Source organism: Pelobates fuscus, chromosome 1 (assembly GCF_036172605.1).
Source record: "Pelobates fuscus isolate aPelFus1 chromosome 1, aPelFus1.pri, whole genome shotgun sequence".
NCBI lineage: Eukaryota > Metazoa > Chordata > Amphibia > Anura > Pelobatidae > Pelobates > Pelobates fuscus.
In genome coordinates this window covers 486,321,864-486,340,151 of record NC_086317.1, presented here as the reverse complement: position 1 = coordinate 486,340,151, position 18,288 = coordinate 486,321,864, and the positions used below count along the sequence as shown (strand labels likewise).

General features: G+C 44.7%; 1 protein-coding gene across 1 annotated transcript in view; it reads left to right on the top strand.

Moving 5' to 3' along the window:
- The first annotated feature begins 417 nt into the window (after nt 1-417).
- The window catches only part of PDE2A (phosphodiesterase 2A), a 678,984-nt gene continuing 661,113 nt past the window's right edge, over nt 418-18,288 (top strand). The window contains exon 1 of the mRNA XM_063432647.1: nt 418-737. Coding sequence (XP_063288717.1) covers nt 670-737 — 68 coding nt within the window. The 5' untranslated portion in view covers nt 418-669. The remainder of the gene's footprint in view (nt 738-18,288) is intronic.

Genomic DNA, 18,288 nt, shown 5'->3' with positions numbered 1-18,288 from the left:
GTGCGAGGATATCAACTTGCAGAACACAAATTGAGTAATCCAGTGTTCTGTTATCTCCCCGGAGTCTGGGTGTCTTTTTGTAGAATAATACAAGGCTTCCCTCCGGGAGCCGGCTGGACACATTGTCCGTCAAACAAATTAGGAAAAAGATGTTAGGAAAAAAAAATGATCCCAGCTTCCCAAGACCAATAAAGGCATTAGACCTCTGTCCTTGTAAGTCACTTAATCACCAAATAACGACGAGAATTCCAGTTTCCTTTCATTTCCCAGCTTTAAATCCCTCTACCGAGAGCAAAGATGCTTTCAGGCCCAGAATTGATTAGCAGTTTAACCCACGAGATTCCTTTCTCCTGCTCTTCTTTCACATAGAAGCACACACACACGGAAGCACATGCTCACACACGCACACACACTGTCATGTAGCCATGCTGTTTCTGTCTCCCTCCCCTTCATACTCCAACAAACTGCATTAGGATCTGTTACAGCATCAGTCTCCAAACACCCTCTCACAATCTAGAAAGAGAGACACAGCGTGGGTCCATTATCGTTCAACAACGAAGGTGTGTGGAATAAGAGAGAGGCTTGTTTCTCGGTCTACGTTTGGGACCTCTGCCCGGAGTCACCTCCACTCCCCATTGCTTGGTGGGACCAGGGAGAGGATGAGGAGAGATGGGCCAGGCTTGCGGCCATTCAATTCTGTGTCGGACCCAGCAGTACCAACCAGCTACATCTGATATGTGAGTGTCCCTTCTCCAGATATTACGCTGTTCTTCTTGGGACCTTGTGAAGGAGGGAGAAGGGGAGGAGGTGGGGTGCTGAATGGGACAATATAGGGGGGAGCAGAGTGAAGGAGTTACGTGTGTGACAAATGCAGTGTGTGATGTGAACATACGGGGAACGTGCGAGAATTAGCCTTATGTATCCTCTGGCTGAAATACTAAGGAAGATTTGACATGATCGTTTATGTAAAGGGGTATTTTACATGATTTTTATTTGAATAGATCTCTTACATGGTTGTACTTTAATATATCGAGGGGTCACAGACATACGAGAAACAGTCACCAAACTGTGTGTAAAGTGACGCACAACTTCGAGAACCTATGTCGTAAGCATGTTAATGATACAATACAGGTAACTGCTCTACCTGTGTCACAAGGGGCGTAAACAAAAAGCACAGCGTAATTAAACTTTACTAATATCAGCCAACATTACAGCGGCAAAAACACTACTGCAAGGACAAGTTTAACGTTATTAGTAACCGAGAAACGTTTTAATTTCTAACTGATATTTTGTTGCACACTCCATATACCATGATCAATGTTTTAATTCACTTATTGTATGATGGCATCCCTACACCCACCACGCCAGTAAAAGATAGATACTGCGCTGAAAGGGTCAGAAACGTGACAGAGGGCTTCTAATAAAAAGAATTGTTCGATTACAAGTAAAGAGCTGCGGCAGAATTAACCGTTTCTCCTCCGGAGAGGTGCAGAAATGGTTAAACAGTGACAGCTGCATGGCTGGTGAGATCGTTGTTGACTTTATTAATGCCAGCAATGTATAACTGGCGTCAGCAGGGCAGCATCAATGTGGACTACAGAGAAAGGTCATTGTGAAGCCAGAATGCTTTTTAAGTCTCCTTCGCTAAGCGTAAATAATGATGAATGGCGGCTGAATATGGCGACCTGGATTTACCTATTTATTTTAGATGCGGTATATTTTGTATATTTTTGGGGACTTTAGAACATTTCAATGCAGATCGCTCTTTATAACGAAGTGACGTTATGATAGCGATGATACAGTAATGCCCCCTAAAGTGATATCTGGGGGTGAATAAAAGTTGCAGCCATGGTGTCAGGGGTACCAAGCAGCGAGGAGCCATGCATCTCGGAGCAGTCAGTGTGGCTAAGTTACAAGGAAACGGATAATGTGTTCCTCAGAATCCACCGCACCGCCCAGCTCTGCCACCAGGCTGTGTGTAGTTGCTTTGTTTGAGTTATATTCTATAAATCTAGATTTTTTTTTAAAACTGAAAATCCTAGAATTGTTGTTGATCTTCATGCCATCCGCAGCAGCAATCACAGAGAGCCCATGCATAATTAACATCGTCTTGGTAGCAGATAAGACACCCATCCAAGTTATTAAAAGCTACATTGTATGTTTGTTAGTTTTTTTTAATCTAAAATCCATGTGAACCTTTTAAGCTCCTGAGTGATAAGAAAGACTTCTAATGCAGCCGGGAGAAGGCTGAGAGGCAGGACAGTAAATGTATTAATTTACCCAGGAACAGAGGCTCACCATGTAACACACCCTGTATAATATCCTCCCCTGTATAGTGACACACCCTGTATAATATCCTCCCCTGTATAGTAACACAACCTGTATAATATCCTCCCATGTATAGTAACACACCCTGTATAATATCCTCCTCTGTATAGTAGCACACCCTGTATAGTGACACACCCTGTATAATATCCTCCCATGTATAGTAACACACCCTGCATAGTAACACACCCTGTATAATATCCTCCTCTGTATAGTAACAACACACCCTGTATAGTGACACACCCTGTATAATATCCTCCCCTGTATAGTAACACAACCTGCATAGTAACACACCCTGTATAATATCCTCCTCTGTATAGTGACACACCCTGTATAGTGACACACCCTGTATAGTAACACACCCTGTATAATATCCTCCCCTGTATAGTAACACAACCTGCATAGTAACACACCCTGTATAATATCCTCCCCTGTATAGTAACACACCCTGTATAGTAACACACCCTGTATAGTAACACACCCTGTATAATATCCTCCTCTGTATAGTAACAACACACCCTGTATAGTGACACACCCTGTATAATATCCTCCCCTGTATAGTAACACAACCTGCATAGTAACACACCCTGTATAATATCCTCCTCTGTATAGTGACACACCCTGTATAGTGACACACCCTGTATAGTAACACACCCTGTATAATATCCTCCTCTGTATAGTGACACACCCTGCATAGTAACACACCCTGTATAATATCCTCCCCTGTATAGTAACACACCCTGTATAGTAACACACCCTGTATAGTAACACACCCTGTATAATATCCTCCCCTGTATAGTAACACAACCTGCATAGTAACACACCCTGTATAATATCCTCCCCTGTATAGTAACACACCCTGTATAGTAACACACCCTGTATAATATCCTCCTCTGTATAGTAACACCCCCTGTATCGTAACACACTCTATATAGTAACACCCCCTGTATAGTAACACCCCCTGTATAATAACACACTCTATATAGTAACACCCCCTGTATAATAACACACTCTATATAGTAACACCCCCTGTATAGTAACACCCGCTGTATCGTAACACACTCTATATAGTAACACCCCCTGTATAGTAACACCCCTGTATAATAACACACCCTGTATAGTAACACCCCCTGTATAGTAACACCCCCTGTATCGTAACACACTCTATATAGTAACACCCCCTGTATAGTAACACCTCTGTATGGGAGGCAGGTGGAGATTAAGCAGGGTATCACCCATCCTATTGTATTATACCTCACATGCCCCCTGTGGCCATAATGGGTAAATAATATAAAGGAGAAAACACTGGAGGAGTAAACGGGACATTTGCCCCCTCTCCACACCAGCCATATAATTAATAGCAAGAACCTCAAAGTGTGCGCTGTCCTTTCTGGGAGTGTAGCATACAGCAGCTGGATTGCTGGAGGGTGCCTGCACCTGTTGGGAGTTGTAATTGTAATAGTCATGGCTGGCTGTGCCTGTTGGGAGTTGTAATTGTAATCGTCATGGCTGGCTGTGCCTGTTGGGAGTTGTAATTGTAATAGTCATGGCTGCCTGCACCTGTTGGGAGTTGTAATTGTATTAGTCATGGCTGCCTGTGCCTGTTGGGAGTTGCAAGGGAGTTGTAATTGCAATAGTCATGGCTGGCTGTGTCTGTTGGGAGTTGTAATTGGAATAGTCATATTGTTTGTTAATTAGCGCTGATTTCCTTTTGTATATCTCACGGCTGGCTGTGCCTGTTGGGAGTTGTAATTGTATTAGTCATGGCTGCCTGTGCCTGTTGGGAGTTGCAAGGGAGTTGTAATTGCAATAGTCATGGCTGGCTGTGTCTGTTGGGAGTTGTAATTGTAATAGTCATGGCTGGCTGGGCCTGTTGGGGTTGTAGTGTATCTCACTTATAAGACCAAGGTTGCTGTGCCTGCTGGGATTTGGCAAACAAAGAATCTAAAATGCCAGAGGCTGTCTGTGCCTTCTGGGAATTGTAGTGTGCAGCAATTAAAGTGCCAGAGGTTGTCTGGGGCCTGCTGAGAGTTGCAGTACAATGTAAATGAAGTGTGAGAGGGTTCCTGCCATATATTCAGGAAAGTCTTAGCTGAAGACAGTAAATAGCAATAAGAAAGGTGAGTGTACGTCACATAGTGCCGGGCACATTATGCACAGAGGAACATCATAGCCCCCCAACATGGGTCAGAGAGAGAAACAGCTAATCAATCAGTCAATCCCAGCACATTATGCACTGAGGAACATCATAGCCCCCCCAACATGGGTCAGAGAGAGAGGAAAACAGCTAATCAATCAGTCAATCCCGGCACATTATGCACTGAGGAACATTATAGCCCCCCAACATGGGTCCGAGAGAGAAACAGCGAATCAATCAGTCAATCCAGGCACATTATGCACTGAGGAACATCATAGCCCCCCAACATGGGTCATAGAGAGAAACAGCTAATCAATCAGCCAATCCCGGCACATTATGGACTGAGGAACATCATAGCCCCCCAACATGGGTCAGAGAGAGAGAAAAACAGCTAATCAATCAGTCAATCCCAGCACATTATGGACTGAGGAACAGCATAGCCTCCCAACATGGGTCAGAGAGAGAGAGAAACAGCTAATCAATCAGTCAATCCAGGCACATTATGCACTGAGGAACATCATAGCCCCCCCAACATGGGTCAGAGAGAGAGAGAGAAACAGCTAATCAATCAGTAAATCCCGGCACATTATGCACTAAGGAACATCATAGCCCCCCAACATGGGTCAGGGAGAGAGAAAAACAGCTAATCAATCAGTCAATCCCGGCACATTATGCACTGAGGAACCCACTGAGGACCCCAACATGGGTCCGAGAGAGAAAGAGCTAATCAATCAGTCAATCCCAGCACATTATGGACTGAGGAACATCATAGCCCCCCAACATGGGTCAGAGAGAGAGGAAAACAGCTAATCAATCAGTCAATCCCAGCACATTATGGACTGAGGAACAGCATAGCCTCCCAACATGGGTCAGAGAGAGAGAGAGAAACAGCAAATCAATCAGTCAATCCCGGCACATTATGGACTGAGGAACATCATAGCCCCCCCAACATGGGTCATAGAGAGAAAGAGAAACAGCTAATCAATCAGTAAATGCTGGCACATTATGCACTGAGGAACATCATAGCCCCCCAACATGGGTCAGGGAGAGAGAAAAAAAGCTAGTCAATCAGTCAATCCCGGCACATTATGCACTGAGGAACATTATAGCCCCCCAACATGGGTCCGAGAGAGAAACAGCTAATCAATCAGTCAATCCAGGCACATTATGCACTGAGGAACATCATAGCCCCCAACACGGGTCCAAGAGAGAAACAGCTAATCAATCAGTCAATCCCGGCACATTATGGACTGAGGAACATCATAGCCCCCCAACATGGGTCAGAGAGAGAGAAAAACAGCTAATCAATCAGTCAATCCCAGCACATTATGGACTGAGGAACAGCATAGCCTCCAAACATGGGTCAGAGAGAGAGAAACAGCTAATCAATCAGTCAATCCCGGCACATTATGCACTGAGGAATATCATAGCCCCCTGAACATGGGTCAGAGAGAGAGAGAAACAGCTAATCAATCAGTCAATCCCGGCACATTATGCACTGAGGAACATCATAGCCCCCCAACATGGGTCAGAGAGAGAGAAAAACAGCTAATCAATCAGTCAATCCCGGCACATTATGGACTGAGGAACATCATAGCCCTCAAACATGGGTCCGAGAGAGAGAGAGAAACAGCTAATCAATCAGTCAATCCCAGCACATTATGCACTGAGGAACATCATAACCCCCCCAACATGGGTCCGAGAGAGAGAAACAGCTAATCAATCAGTCAATCCCGGCACATTATGCACTGAGGAACATCATAGCGCCCCCAACATGGGTCAGAGAGAGAGAGAAACAGCTAATCAGTCAATCCTGGCACATTATGGACTGAGGAACATCATAGCCCCCCAACATGGGTTAGAGAGAGAGAGAAACAGCTAATCAATCAGTCAATCCCGGCACATTATGCACTGAGGAATATCATAGCCCCCCAACATGGGTCAGAGAGAGAGAGAAACAGCTAATCAATCAGTCAATCCCGGCACATTATGCACTGAAGAACATCTTAGCCCCCCAACATGGGTCAGATAGAGAGAGAAACAGCTAATCAATCAGTCAATCCCGGCACATTATGGACTGAGGAACATCATAGCCCCCCAACATGGGTCAGGGAGAGAGAGAAACAGCTAATCAATCAGTCAATCCCTGCACATTATGCACTGAGGAACATCATAGCCCCCCAACATGGGTCCAAGAGAGAGAGAGAAACAGCTAATCAATCAGTCAATCCCGGCCCATTATGCACTGAGGAACATCATAGCCTCCCAACATGGGTCCGAGAGAGAGAGAGAGAAACAGCTAATCAATCAGTCAATCCCGGCACATTATGCACTGAGGAACATCATAGCCCCCCAACATGGGCCCGAGAGAGAGAGAAAAACAGCTAATAAATCAGTCAATCCCGGCACATTATGGACTGAGGAACATCATAGCCCCCCAACATGGGTCAGAGAGAGAGAGAAACAGCTAATCAATCAGTCAATCCCAGCACATTATGCACTGAGGAACATCATAGCCCCCCCAACATGGGTCAGAGAGAGAGAGAAACAGCTAATAAATCAGTCAATCCCGGCACATTATGGACTGAGGAACATCATAGCCCCCCAACATGGGTCAGAGAGAGAGAGAAACAGCTAATCAATCAGTCAATCCCGGCACATTATACACTGAGGAACATCATAGCCCCCCCAACATGGGTCAGAGAGAGAGAGAAACAGCTAATCAGTCAATCCCGGCACATTATGGACTGAGGAACATCATAGCCCCCCAACATGGGTCAGAGAGAGAGAGAAACAGCTAATCAATCAGTCAATCCCGGCACATTATGCACTGAGGAATATCATAGCCCCCCGCAACATGGGTCAGAGAGAGAGAGAGAAACAGCTAAGCAATCAGTCAATCCCGGCACATTATGGACTGAGGAACATCATAGCCCCCCAACATGGGTCAGAGAGAGAGAGAAACAGCTAATCAATCAGTCAATCCTGGCACATTATGGACTGAGGAACATCATAGCCCCCCAACATAGGTCAGAGAGAGAGAGAAACAGCTAATCAATCAGTCAATCCCGGCACATTATGCACTGAGGAATATCATAGCCCCCCAACATGGGTCAGAGAGAGAGAGAGAAACAGCTAATCAATCAGTCAATCCCGGCACATTATGCACTGAGGAACATCTTAGCCCCCCAACATGGGTCAGATAGAGAGAGAAACAGCTAATCAATCAGTCAATCCCGGCACATTATGGACTGAGGAACATCATAGCCCCCCAACATGGGTCAGGGAGAGAGAGAGAAACAGCTAATCAATCAGTCAATCCCAGCCCATTATGCACTGAGGAACATCATAGCCCCCCAACATGGGTCCGAGAGAGAGAGAAACAGATAATCAATCAGTCAATCCCAGCCCATTATGCACTGAGGAACATCATAGCCTCCCAACATGGGTCCGAGAGAGAGAGAGAAACAGCTAATCAATCAGTCAATCCTGGCCCATTATGCACTGAGGAACATCATAGCCCTCCAAAATGGGTCCGAGAAAGAGAGAAACAGCTAATCAATCAGTCAATCCCGGCCCATTATGCACTGAGGAACATCATAGCCTCCCAACATGGGTCAGAGAGAGAGAGAGAAACAGCTAATCAATCAGTCAATCCCGGCACATTATGCACTGAGGAACATCATAGCCCCCCAACATGGGTCAGAGAGAGAGAGAGAAACAGCTAATAAATCAGTCAATCCCGGCACATTATGGACTGAGGAACATCATAGCCCCCCAACATGGGTCAGAGAGAGAGAGAAACAGCTAATCAATCAGTCAATCCCGGCACATTATGCACTGAGGAATATCATAGCCCCCCCAACATGGGTCAGAGAGAGAGAGAAACAGCTAAGCAATCAGTCAATCCCGGCACATTATGGACTGAGGAACATCATAGCCCCGCAACTTGGGTCAGAGAGAGAAAGAAACAGCTAATCAATCAGTCAATCCTGGCACATTATGCACTGAGGAACATCTTAGCCCCCCAACATGGGTCAGAGAGAGAGAGAAACAGCTAATCAATCAGTCAATCCCGGCACATTATGCACTGAGGAACATCATAGCCCCCCAACATGGGTCCGAGAGAGAAACAGCTAATCAATCAGTCAATCCCTGCACATTATGCACTGAGGAACATCATAGCCCCCCAACATGGGTCAGAGAGAGAAACAGCTAATCAATCAGTCAATCCCAGCCCATTATGCACTGAGGAACATCATAGCCCCCCAACATGGGTCCGAGAGAGAGAGAAACAGCTAATCAATCAGTCAATCCCGGCCCATTATACACTGAGGAACATCATAGCCTCCCAACATGGGTCCGAGAGAGAGAGAGAAACAGCTAATCACTCAGTCAATCCCGGCTCATTATGCACTGAGGAACATCATAGCCCCCCAACATGGGTCAGAGAGAGAGAGAAACAGCTAATCAATCAGTCAATCCCGGCCCATTATGCACTGAGGAACATCATAGCCTCCCAACATGGGTCAGAGAGAGAGAGAGAAACAGCTAATCAATCAGTCAATCCCGGCCCATTATACACTGAGGAACATCATAGCCTCCCAACATGGGTCCGAGAGAGAGAGAGAGAAACAGCTAATCAATCAGTCAATCCCGGCCCATTGTGCACTGAGGAACATCACAGCCCCCCAACATGGGTCAGAGAGAGAGAGAAACAGCTAATCAATCAGTCAATCCCGGCCCATTATGCACTGAGGAACATCATAGCCCCCCAACATGGGTCAGAGAGAGAGAAACAGCTAATCAATCAGTCAATCCCGGCACATTATGCACTGAGGAACATCATAGCCCCCCAACATGGGTCCGAGAGAGAAACAGCTAATCAATCAGTCAATCCCAGCACATTATGGACTGAGGAACATCATAGCCCCCCAACATGGGTCAGAGAGAGAGGAAAACCGCTAATCAATCAGTCAATCCTGGCACATTATGCACTGAGGAACATCTTAGCCCCCCAACATGGGTAAGAGAGAGAGAGAAACAGCTAATAAATCAGTCAATCCCGGCACATTATGCACTGAGGAATATCATAGCCCCCCCAACATGGGTCAGAGAGAGAGAGAGAAACAGCTAAGAAATCAGTCAATCCCGGCACATTATGGACTGAGGAACATCATAGCCCCCCAACATGGGTCAGAGAGAGAGAGAAACAGCTAATCAATCAGTCAATCCCGGCACATTATACACTGAGGAACATCATAGCCCCCCAACATGGGTCAGAGAGAGAGAAACAGCGAATCAATTAGTTAATCCCGGCACATTATGCACTGAGGAACATCATAGCCCCCCAACATGGGTCCGAGAGAGAAACAGCGAATCAATTAGTTAATCCCGGCACATTATGCACTGAGGAACATCATAGCCACCCAACATGGGTCAGAGAGAGAGAGAAACAGCTAATCAATCAGTCAATCCCGGCCCATTATGCACTAGGGAACATTATAGCCCCCCAACATGGGTCCGAGAGAGAAACAGCTAATCAATCAGTCAATCTCGGCACATTATGGACTGAGGAACATCATAACCCCCCAACATGGGTCAGAGAGAGAGAGAAACAGCTAATCAATCAGTCAATCCCGGCCCATAATGCACTGAGGAACATCATAGCCTCCCAACATGGGTCCGAGAGAGAGAGAGAAACAGCTAATCAATCAGTCAATCCCGGCCCATTATGCACTGAGGAACATCATAGCCCCCCATCATGGGTCCGAGAGAGAGAGAAACAGCTAATCAATCAGTCAATCCCTGCACATTATGCACTGAGGAACATCATAGCCCCCCAACATGGGTCCGAGAGAGAGAGAAACAGCTAATCAATCAGTCAATCTCGGCACATTATGGACTGAGGAACATCATAACCCCCCAACATGGGTCAGAGAGAGAGAGAAACAGCTAATCAATCAGTCAATCCCAGCACATTATGCACTGAGGAACATCATAGCCCCCCAACATGGGTCAGAGAGAGAGAAACAGCTAATCAATCAGTCAATCCTAGCACATTATGCACCGAGGAACATCATAACCCCCAACATGGGTCAGAGAGAGAAACAGCTAATCAATCAGTCAATCCCAGCACATTATGCACTGAGGAACATCATAACCCCCCAACATGGGTCAGAGAGAGAGAAAACAGCTAATCAATCAGTCAATCCCGGCACATTATGGACTGAGGAACATCATAACCCCCCAACATGGGTCAGAGAGAGAAACAGCTAATCAATCAGTCAATCCCGGCACATTATGGACTGAGGAACATCATAACCCCCCAACATGGGTCCGAAAGAGAGAAACAGCTAATCAATCAGTCAATCCCGGCACATTATGGACTGAGGAACATCATAGCAGCCCTCCAACATGGGTCCGAGAGAGAGATAGAAACAGCTAATCAGTCAGTCAATCCCGGCACATTATGCACTGGGGTGACAGTGGCAGTGTGGGGTGACAGTGGCGGTGTGGGGTGGCAGTTTGGGGTGACAGTGGCGACGTGCGGTCACAATGGTGGTGAGTAGTGACAGTGGCAGTGTGGGGTGAGAGTGGCAGTGTGGGGTGACAGTGGCTGTGTGGGGTGACAGTGACAGTGTGGGGTGACAGTGGCAGTGTGGGGTGACAGTGGCAGTGTGGGGTGACAGTGACAGTGTGGGGTGACAGTGGCAGTGTGGGGTGACAGTGACGGTGTGGGGTGACAGTGGCAGTGTGGGGTGACAGTGACAGTGTGGGGTGACAGTGACGGTGTGGGGTGACAGTGGCAGTGTGGGGTGACAGTGGCAGTGTGGGGTGACAGTGACGGTGTGGGGTGACAGTGGCAGTGTGGGGTGACAGTGACGGTGTGGGGTGACAGTGACAGTGTGGGGTGACAGTGACGGTGTGGGGTGACAGTGGCAGTGTGGGGTGATAGTGGCGGTGTGGGGTGACAGTGGCGGTGTGGGGTGACAGTGACGGTGTGGGGTGACAGTGGCAGTGTGGGGTGACAGTGGCAGTGTGGGGTGACAGTGACGGTGTGGGGTGACCTTGGCAGTGTGGGGTGACAGTGACAGTGTGGGGTGACAGTGACAGTGTGGGGTGACAGTGGCAGTGTGGGGTGACAGTGACGGTGTGGGGTGACAGTGGCGGTGTGGGGTGACAGTGGCGGTGTGGGGTGACAGTGGCAGTGTGGGGTGACAGTGACAGTGTGGGGTGACAGTGATGGTGTGGGGTGACAGTGGCAGTGTGGGGTGACAGTGGCAGTGTGGGGTGACAGTGGCAGTGTGGGGTGACAGTGGCAGTGTGGGGTGACAGTGACGGTGTGGGGTGACAGTGGCAGTGTGGGGTGACAGTGGCGGTGTGGGGTGACAGTGATGTGTGGGGTGACATTGGCAGTATGGGGTGACAGTGACAGTGTGGGGTGACAGTGGCAGTGTGGGGTGACAGTGGCAGTGTGGGGTGACAGTGGCATTGTGGGGTGACAGTGACGGTGTGGGGTGACAGTGGCGGTGTGGGGTGACAGTGACAGTGTGGGGTGACAGTGACGGTGTGGGGTGACAGTGGCAGTGTGGGGTGACAGTGGCAGTGTGGGGTGACAGTGGCGGTGTGGGGTGACAGTGACGGTGTGGGGTGACAGTGACAGTGTGGGGTGACAGTGGCAGTGTGGGGTGACAGTGGCGGTGTGGGGTGACAGTGGCGGTGTGGGGTGACAGTGGCAGTGTGGGGTGACAGTGGCGGTGTGGGGTGACAGTGGCGGTGTGGGGTGACAGTGGCAGTGTGGGGTGACAGTGGCAGTGTGGGGTGACAGTGGCGGTGTGCGGTCATAATGGCGGAGTGTTGTTATAAATAATTTCAGGAACACCACTCTCAGCATGATGGGAGTTGTAGTTGGCAGTACTGTATGTTTCTGTCCTATAACTGCAAGCAATGTTTTCTTTATTTATATTAATTCTTGAACAATTCTTTAAAATTAAAGTGCCCACATCGCGTGCGTTGCATTTAAGCAGTTATACAGGGAAAGCGAGTAGTTTGTTGACATGTTTATGAATAAAGAAACACAATGTGTAGTGTGTGGTGTCATGAGCACATGGGGTCCAAATATTAACCCTGTGAGAGACACGTGGTGTGTGGACGTTTAAGGACGTTTACATTGCTGTTATCAGCCACACACTGTTTTCAAATCCTATACAGTAAAGTTTCTATTTAACCCCAGGGTTGGATAATAACATACCTGCCACGTCCATACGGACCCCCTTAGGAATATTCTACTGACTGCTCTCACCGTATTCAGAAGCTTGTAATGGAGCTAACACAGGCACAACATTGGAAAACCGACAAGATGGGAGAATCTTGTCTCAAACACCTGTCTCAAACTATCAAGTATTTGTAGTAATATAGGGGTTTATATAGGGGGAGTCTGTTTATATAGGGGGCAATCTGTTTATATAGGGACAATCTGTTTATATAGGGACAATCTGTTTATATAGAGGCAATCTGTTTATATAGGGACAATCTGTTTATATAGGGGAAATATATTTATATAGAAGGCGATCTGTTTATATAGGGACAATCTGCTTATATGGGGGAATCTGTTTATATAGGGGGCAATCTGTCTATATAGGGGGAGATCTGTTTATATAGGGGTGATCTGTTTATATAGGGACGATCTGCTTATATAGATGCAATCTGTTTATATACATGTCTTTGGCTGAGAATGATGTGTGCATTACCCAAGGTTAGATTCCTTGCCCAGGATTGGTGAATTCCCTGCTGTCATTAAGAATTCACACTGATTGTTAGAGCAATCAGTGGTTCTCTGTACTTAGCTCTATTCCCTAACTGCCCTTTGTGGCAGTGGACTTTGTCAACGCGTCATTTTTTACATTTTTTAATCTTTAGTTTTTAGTTAGTGGTGGTTAGGGGTGAAAGGTTAGAGGATGACATTTTGAGTTTTACAGTTAGCATAATGTGAAAATAGCTAAATTGACGTCAGTAAATAAGTCAAAAATAAAAAAGCAAAATAATTTAAATATAATAAATAAATAATATTACATATGCAACATTTCAACTCTTTTAATACAAGCGCAGTTGAGTTAAAATGTTCGATAGTTATTGTAGATTCTCACAAACCTATGCCACCTCCTATCACAGTGTTATTTGATTTCGGAATTTTGTTTTGTAGCTCAGCTAAACGCGTCGGTACCTTTTTATTTCTTGGGATAATATTGTGTGGACATTTTTTTGTTTTCTACACAAAGGGCAGCTGAGTTTGTTCAGTTTGGCTACTCGGAAACGTTTCAGATTTCCACTGATCTGGGCTTTGGAAAAATGGGCCGTGCACGCGCAGCACTGCTGAGCCATCCCCTCGGCGCAGAGTGTGTGCTAAGTATCTATAAAAGCCACGCTGAGCTTTCGATGACAATCCATTTGTGGAATCAAATTTCTAGATGGACTTTATGCAATATCTCTCAGAACATCCATATTTCTAAGTTACGGGTAGATGGATCATTACTGGATAATTAGAGGGGAATTTACTAAGCTAAGTATAAGGGAACGAGTAGCAATGAAGGCTACACAGGCAGACACGTTATTAGCCCGGCTAATTAGTCATTTCATGAAAAGCTTGTTCTGTAAAATGGATTGCAATCAGCTCTGTGTTGTGAACGATGTAACAGTTTATAATATCTTGGTATCTTTGTTTCATTGTTTCATTCAACGAGAGGAATCTGCTCTGCTCCATAATGTTTCATTTTATCTGTTTATTTATTTATAACACTTTTTACCGGAAAGATTATTTTGAGGTCTCTGATGTTGTCATATTTGTCCTGGAGACATCACAATGGACAATGTAAAGATACATTAAAACCATCCGTTCTTATATGGGCGCTGACTGATTATATATACAGAGAGGCAGCTGGACATTTCATATTCCGGAATAACAATTCACAATTGTAGGAGACGTCTTAATATAAAGTTACTGCTCAAACTAGCTTAATACAAAACATAACTACACACAATACTGAGTCCACACATAGAAACATAGAAACATAGAATGTGACGGCAGATAAGAACCATTCGGCCCATCTAGTCTGCCCAGTTTTCTAAATACTTTCATTAGTCCCTGGCCTTATCTTATAGTTAGGATAGCCTTATGCCTATCCCACGCATGCTTAAACTCCTTTACTGTGTTAACCTCTACCACTTCAGCTGGAAGGCTATTCCATGCATCCACTACCCTCTCAGTAAAGTAATACTTCCTGGTATTATTTTTAAACCTTTGTCCCTCTAATTTAAGACTATGTCCTCTTGTTGTGGTAGTTTTTCTTCTTTTAAATATAGTCTCCTCCTTTACTGTGTTGATTCCCTTTATGTACTTAAATGTTTCTATCATATCCCCCCTGTCTCGTCTTTCCTCCAAGCTATACATGTTAAGATCCTTCAACCTTTCCTGGTAAGTTTTATCCTGCAATCCATGAACCAGTTTAGTAGCCCTTCTTTGAACTCTCTCTAAGGTATCAATATCCTTCTGAAGATAGGGTCTCCAGTACTGTGTACAGTACTCCAAGTGAGGTCTCACCAGTGTTCTGTACAATGGCATGAGCACTTCCCTCTTTCTACTGCTAATACCTCTCCCTATACAACCAAGCATTCTGCTAGCATTTCCTGCTGCTCTATTACATTGTCTGCCTACCTTTAAGTCATCAGAAATAATCACCCCTAAATCCCTTTCCTCAGATGTTGAGGTTAGGACTCTATCAAATATTTTGTACTCTACCCTTGGGTTTTTACGTCCAAGATGCATTATCTTGCACTTATCCACATTAAATGTCAGTTGCCACAACTCTGACCATTTTTCTAGTTTACCTAAATCATTTTCCATTTGGCTTATCCCTCCTGGAACATCAACCCTGTTACATATCTTAGTATCATCTGCAAAAAGACACACCTTACCATCAAGACCTTCTGCAATATCACTAATAAAAATATTAAAGAGAATGGGTCCAAGTACAGATCCCTGAGGTACCCCACTGGTGACAAGCCCAAGCTTCGAATATACTCCATTGACTACAACCCTCTGTTGCCTGTCACTCAGCCACTGCCTTACCCATTCAACAATATTCGAATCCAAACTCAAAGATTGTAGTTTATTGATAAGCCTTCTATGTGCAACAGTGTCAAAAGCCTTACTGAAATCTAGGTAAGCAATGTCTACTGCACCACCCTGATCTATAATTTTAGTTACCCAATCAAAAAAATCAATAAGATTAGTTTGGCATGATCTCCCTGAAGTAAACCCATGTTGTCTCTGGTCTTGAAATCCATGTGTTTTTAGATGTTCAACAATCCTATCCTTTAACATGGTTTCCATCACTTTCCCCACTACTGAAGTAAGGCTTACTGGCCTATAGTTGCCCGACTCCTCCCTATTACCTTTCTTGTGAATGGGCACAACATTCGCTAACTTCCAATCTTCTGGGACTACTCCTGTTATCAATGATTGGTTAAATAAATCTGTTAATGGTTTTGCTAGTACACCACTAAGCTCTTTTAATAGCTTTGGGTGTATTCCATCAGGTCCCATTGACTTATTTGTCTTTACTTTTGACAGTTGAAATAGAACCTCTTCCTCTGTAAACTCACGTGTAATAAATGACTCATTTATCCTTTTTGTTAACAGAGGTCGCTTTCCTTCATTTTCATCTGTAAATACCGAACAAAAATATTCATTGAGGCAGTCAGCTAGACCTTTATCCTCATCTACATACCTTCCTTCTTTTGTTTTTAATCTAACTAATCCTTGTTTTACTTTTCTTTTCTCATTTATGTATCTAAAAAAAGTTTTGTCCCCCTTTTTTACTGACTGTGCTATTTTCTCTTCTGTGTGGGATTTGGAAGCTCTTATAACTTGCTTAGCCTCTTTCTGCCTAATCTTATAGGTCATTCTGTCTTCCTCACTCTGGTTTTTTTATAATTACTAAATGCTAACTTTTTGTTTTTTACTATTTTGGCCACATCTGCGGAGTACCACAGTGGTTTCTTGAATTTTTTGCTTTTACTGACAAGCCTAATGCAATTTTCTGTTGCCTTCAGTAGTGCAACTTTTAAATAATCCCATTTATTTTGGACTCCATATAAATTGCTCCAGTCTGATAATGACTCCTTTACACATATTCTAATTTTAGAAAAGTCTGTTTTTCTAAAGTCTAAAACTTTACACAATACTAAGAACACACCTAACTACACACAATACTGAGTACACACCTAGCTACACACAATACTGAGTACACACCTAGCTACACACAATACTGAGTACACACCTAGCTACACACAATACTGAGTACACACCTAGCTACACACAATACTGAGTACACACCTAGCTACACACAATACTGAGTACACACCTAGCTACACACAATACTGAATACACAAACCATAACTACACACAATACTGAGTACACACCTAACTATACACAATACTAAGAACACACCTAACTACACACAATACTGAGTACACACCTAACTATACACAATACTAAGAACACACCTAACTACACACAATACTGAGTACACACCTAGCTACACACAATACTGAATACACAAACCATAACTACACACAATACTGAGTCCACACCTAACTATACACAATACTAAGAACACACCTAACTACACACAATACTGAGTACACACCTAGCTACACACAATACTGAATACACAAATCATAACTACACACAATACTGAGTCCACACCTAACTATACACAATACTAAGAACACACCTAACTACACACAATACTGAGTACACACCTAGCTACACACAATACTGAATACACAAACCATAACTACACACAATACTGAGTCCACACCTAACTATACACAATACTAAGAACACACCTAACTACACACAATACTGAGTACACACCTAGCTACACACAGTACTGAATACACAAACCATAACTACACACAAGACTGAGTCCACACCTAACTATACACAATACTAAGTACACAACTAACTACACACAATACTGAGTCCACACCAAACTATACACAATACTAAGTACACACCTAACTACAAACAGTACTGAGTCCACACCTAACTACACACAATACTGAGTACACAGACTATAACTACACATAATACTGAGTACACACACCACTGAGTACAAAAACCATAACTACACATTATTATTATTATTATTATGATATTTATAGAGCGCCGTCAAATTCCGCAGCGCTTTACAATGGGTGGACGAACAGACATGTAGTTGTAACTAGACAAGTTGGACACACAGGAACAGAGGGGTTGATGGCCATGCTCAATGAGCTTACATGCTAGAGGGAGTGGGATAAAATGACACAAAAGGTAAGGATAGTATTAGACTAGTGACAGTTGCAGAAGAGGAATCAGTTGGGAGCTATTAACAGTTTAATTGATACGCTTTTATGAAGAAGTGGGTTTTTAACCATTTTTTGAAGGAGGGGAGACTGGGTGAGTATCTAACGGAGGAGGGAAGCGAGTTTCACAGGAACGGTGCAGCCCTCGAGAAATCTTGAAGGCGAGCATCAGAGGTGGGAGTACGGACAGAAGATAGATGTAAGTCTTCAGCAGATCGTAAGGGCCTAGACGGGACATACTTGTGTATAAGGGAGGATAGATAGGTGGGAGCAGCATTATGTAGAGATTTGAAAGCAAGAACCAGAATTTTAAATTGAGCTCTATATTTTATAGGAAGCCAATGTAGGGACTGACAGAAGGGTGAGGCATGGGAGGTGCGGGCGGACAGGAAGATGAGCCTCGCCGCCGCAT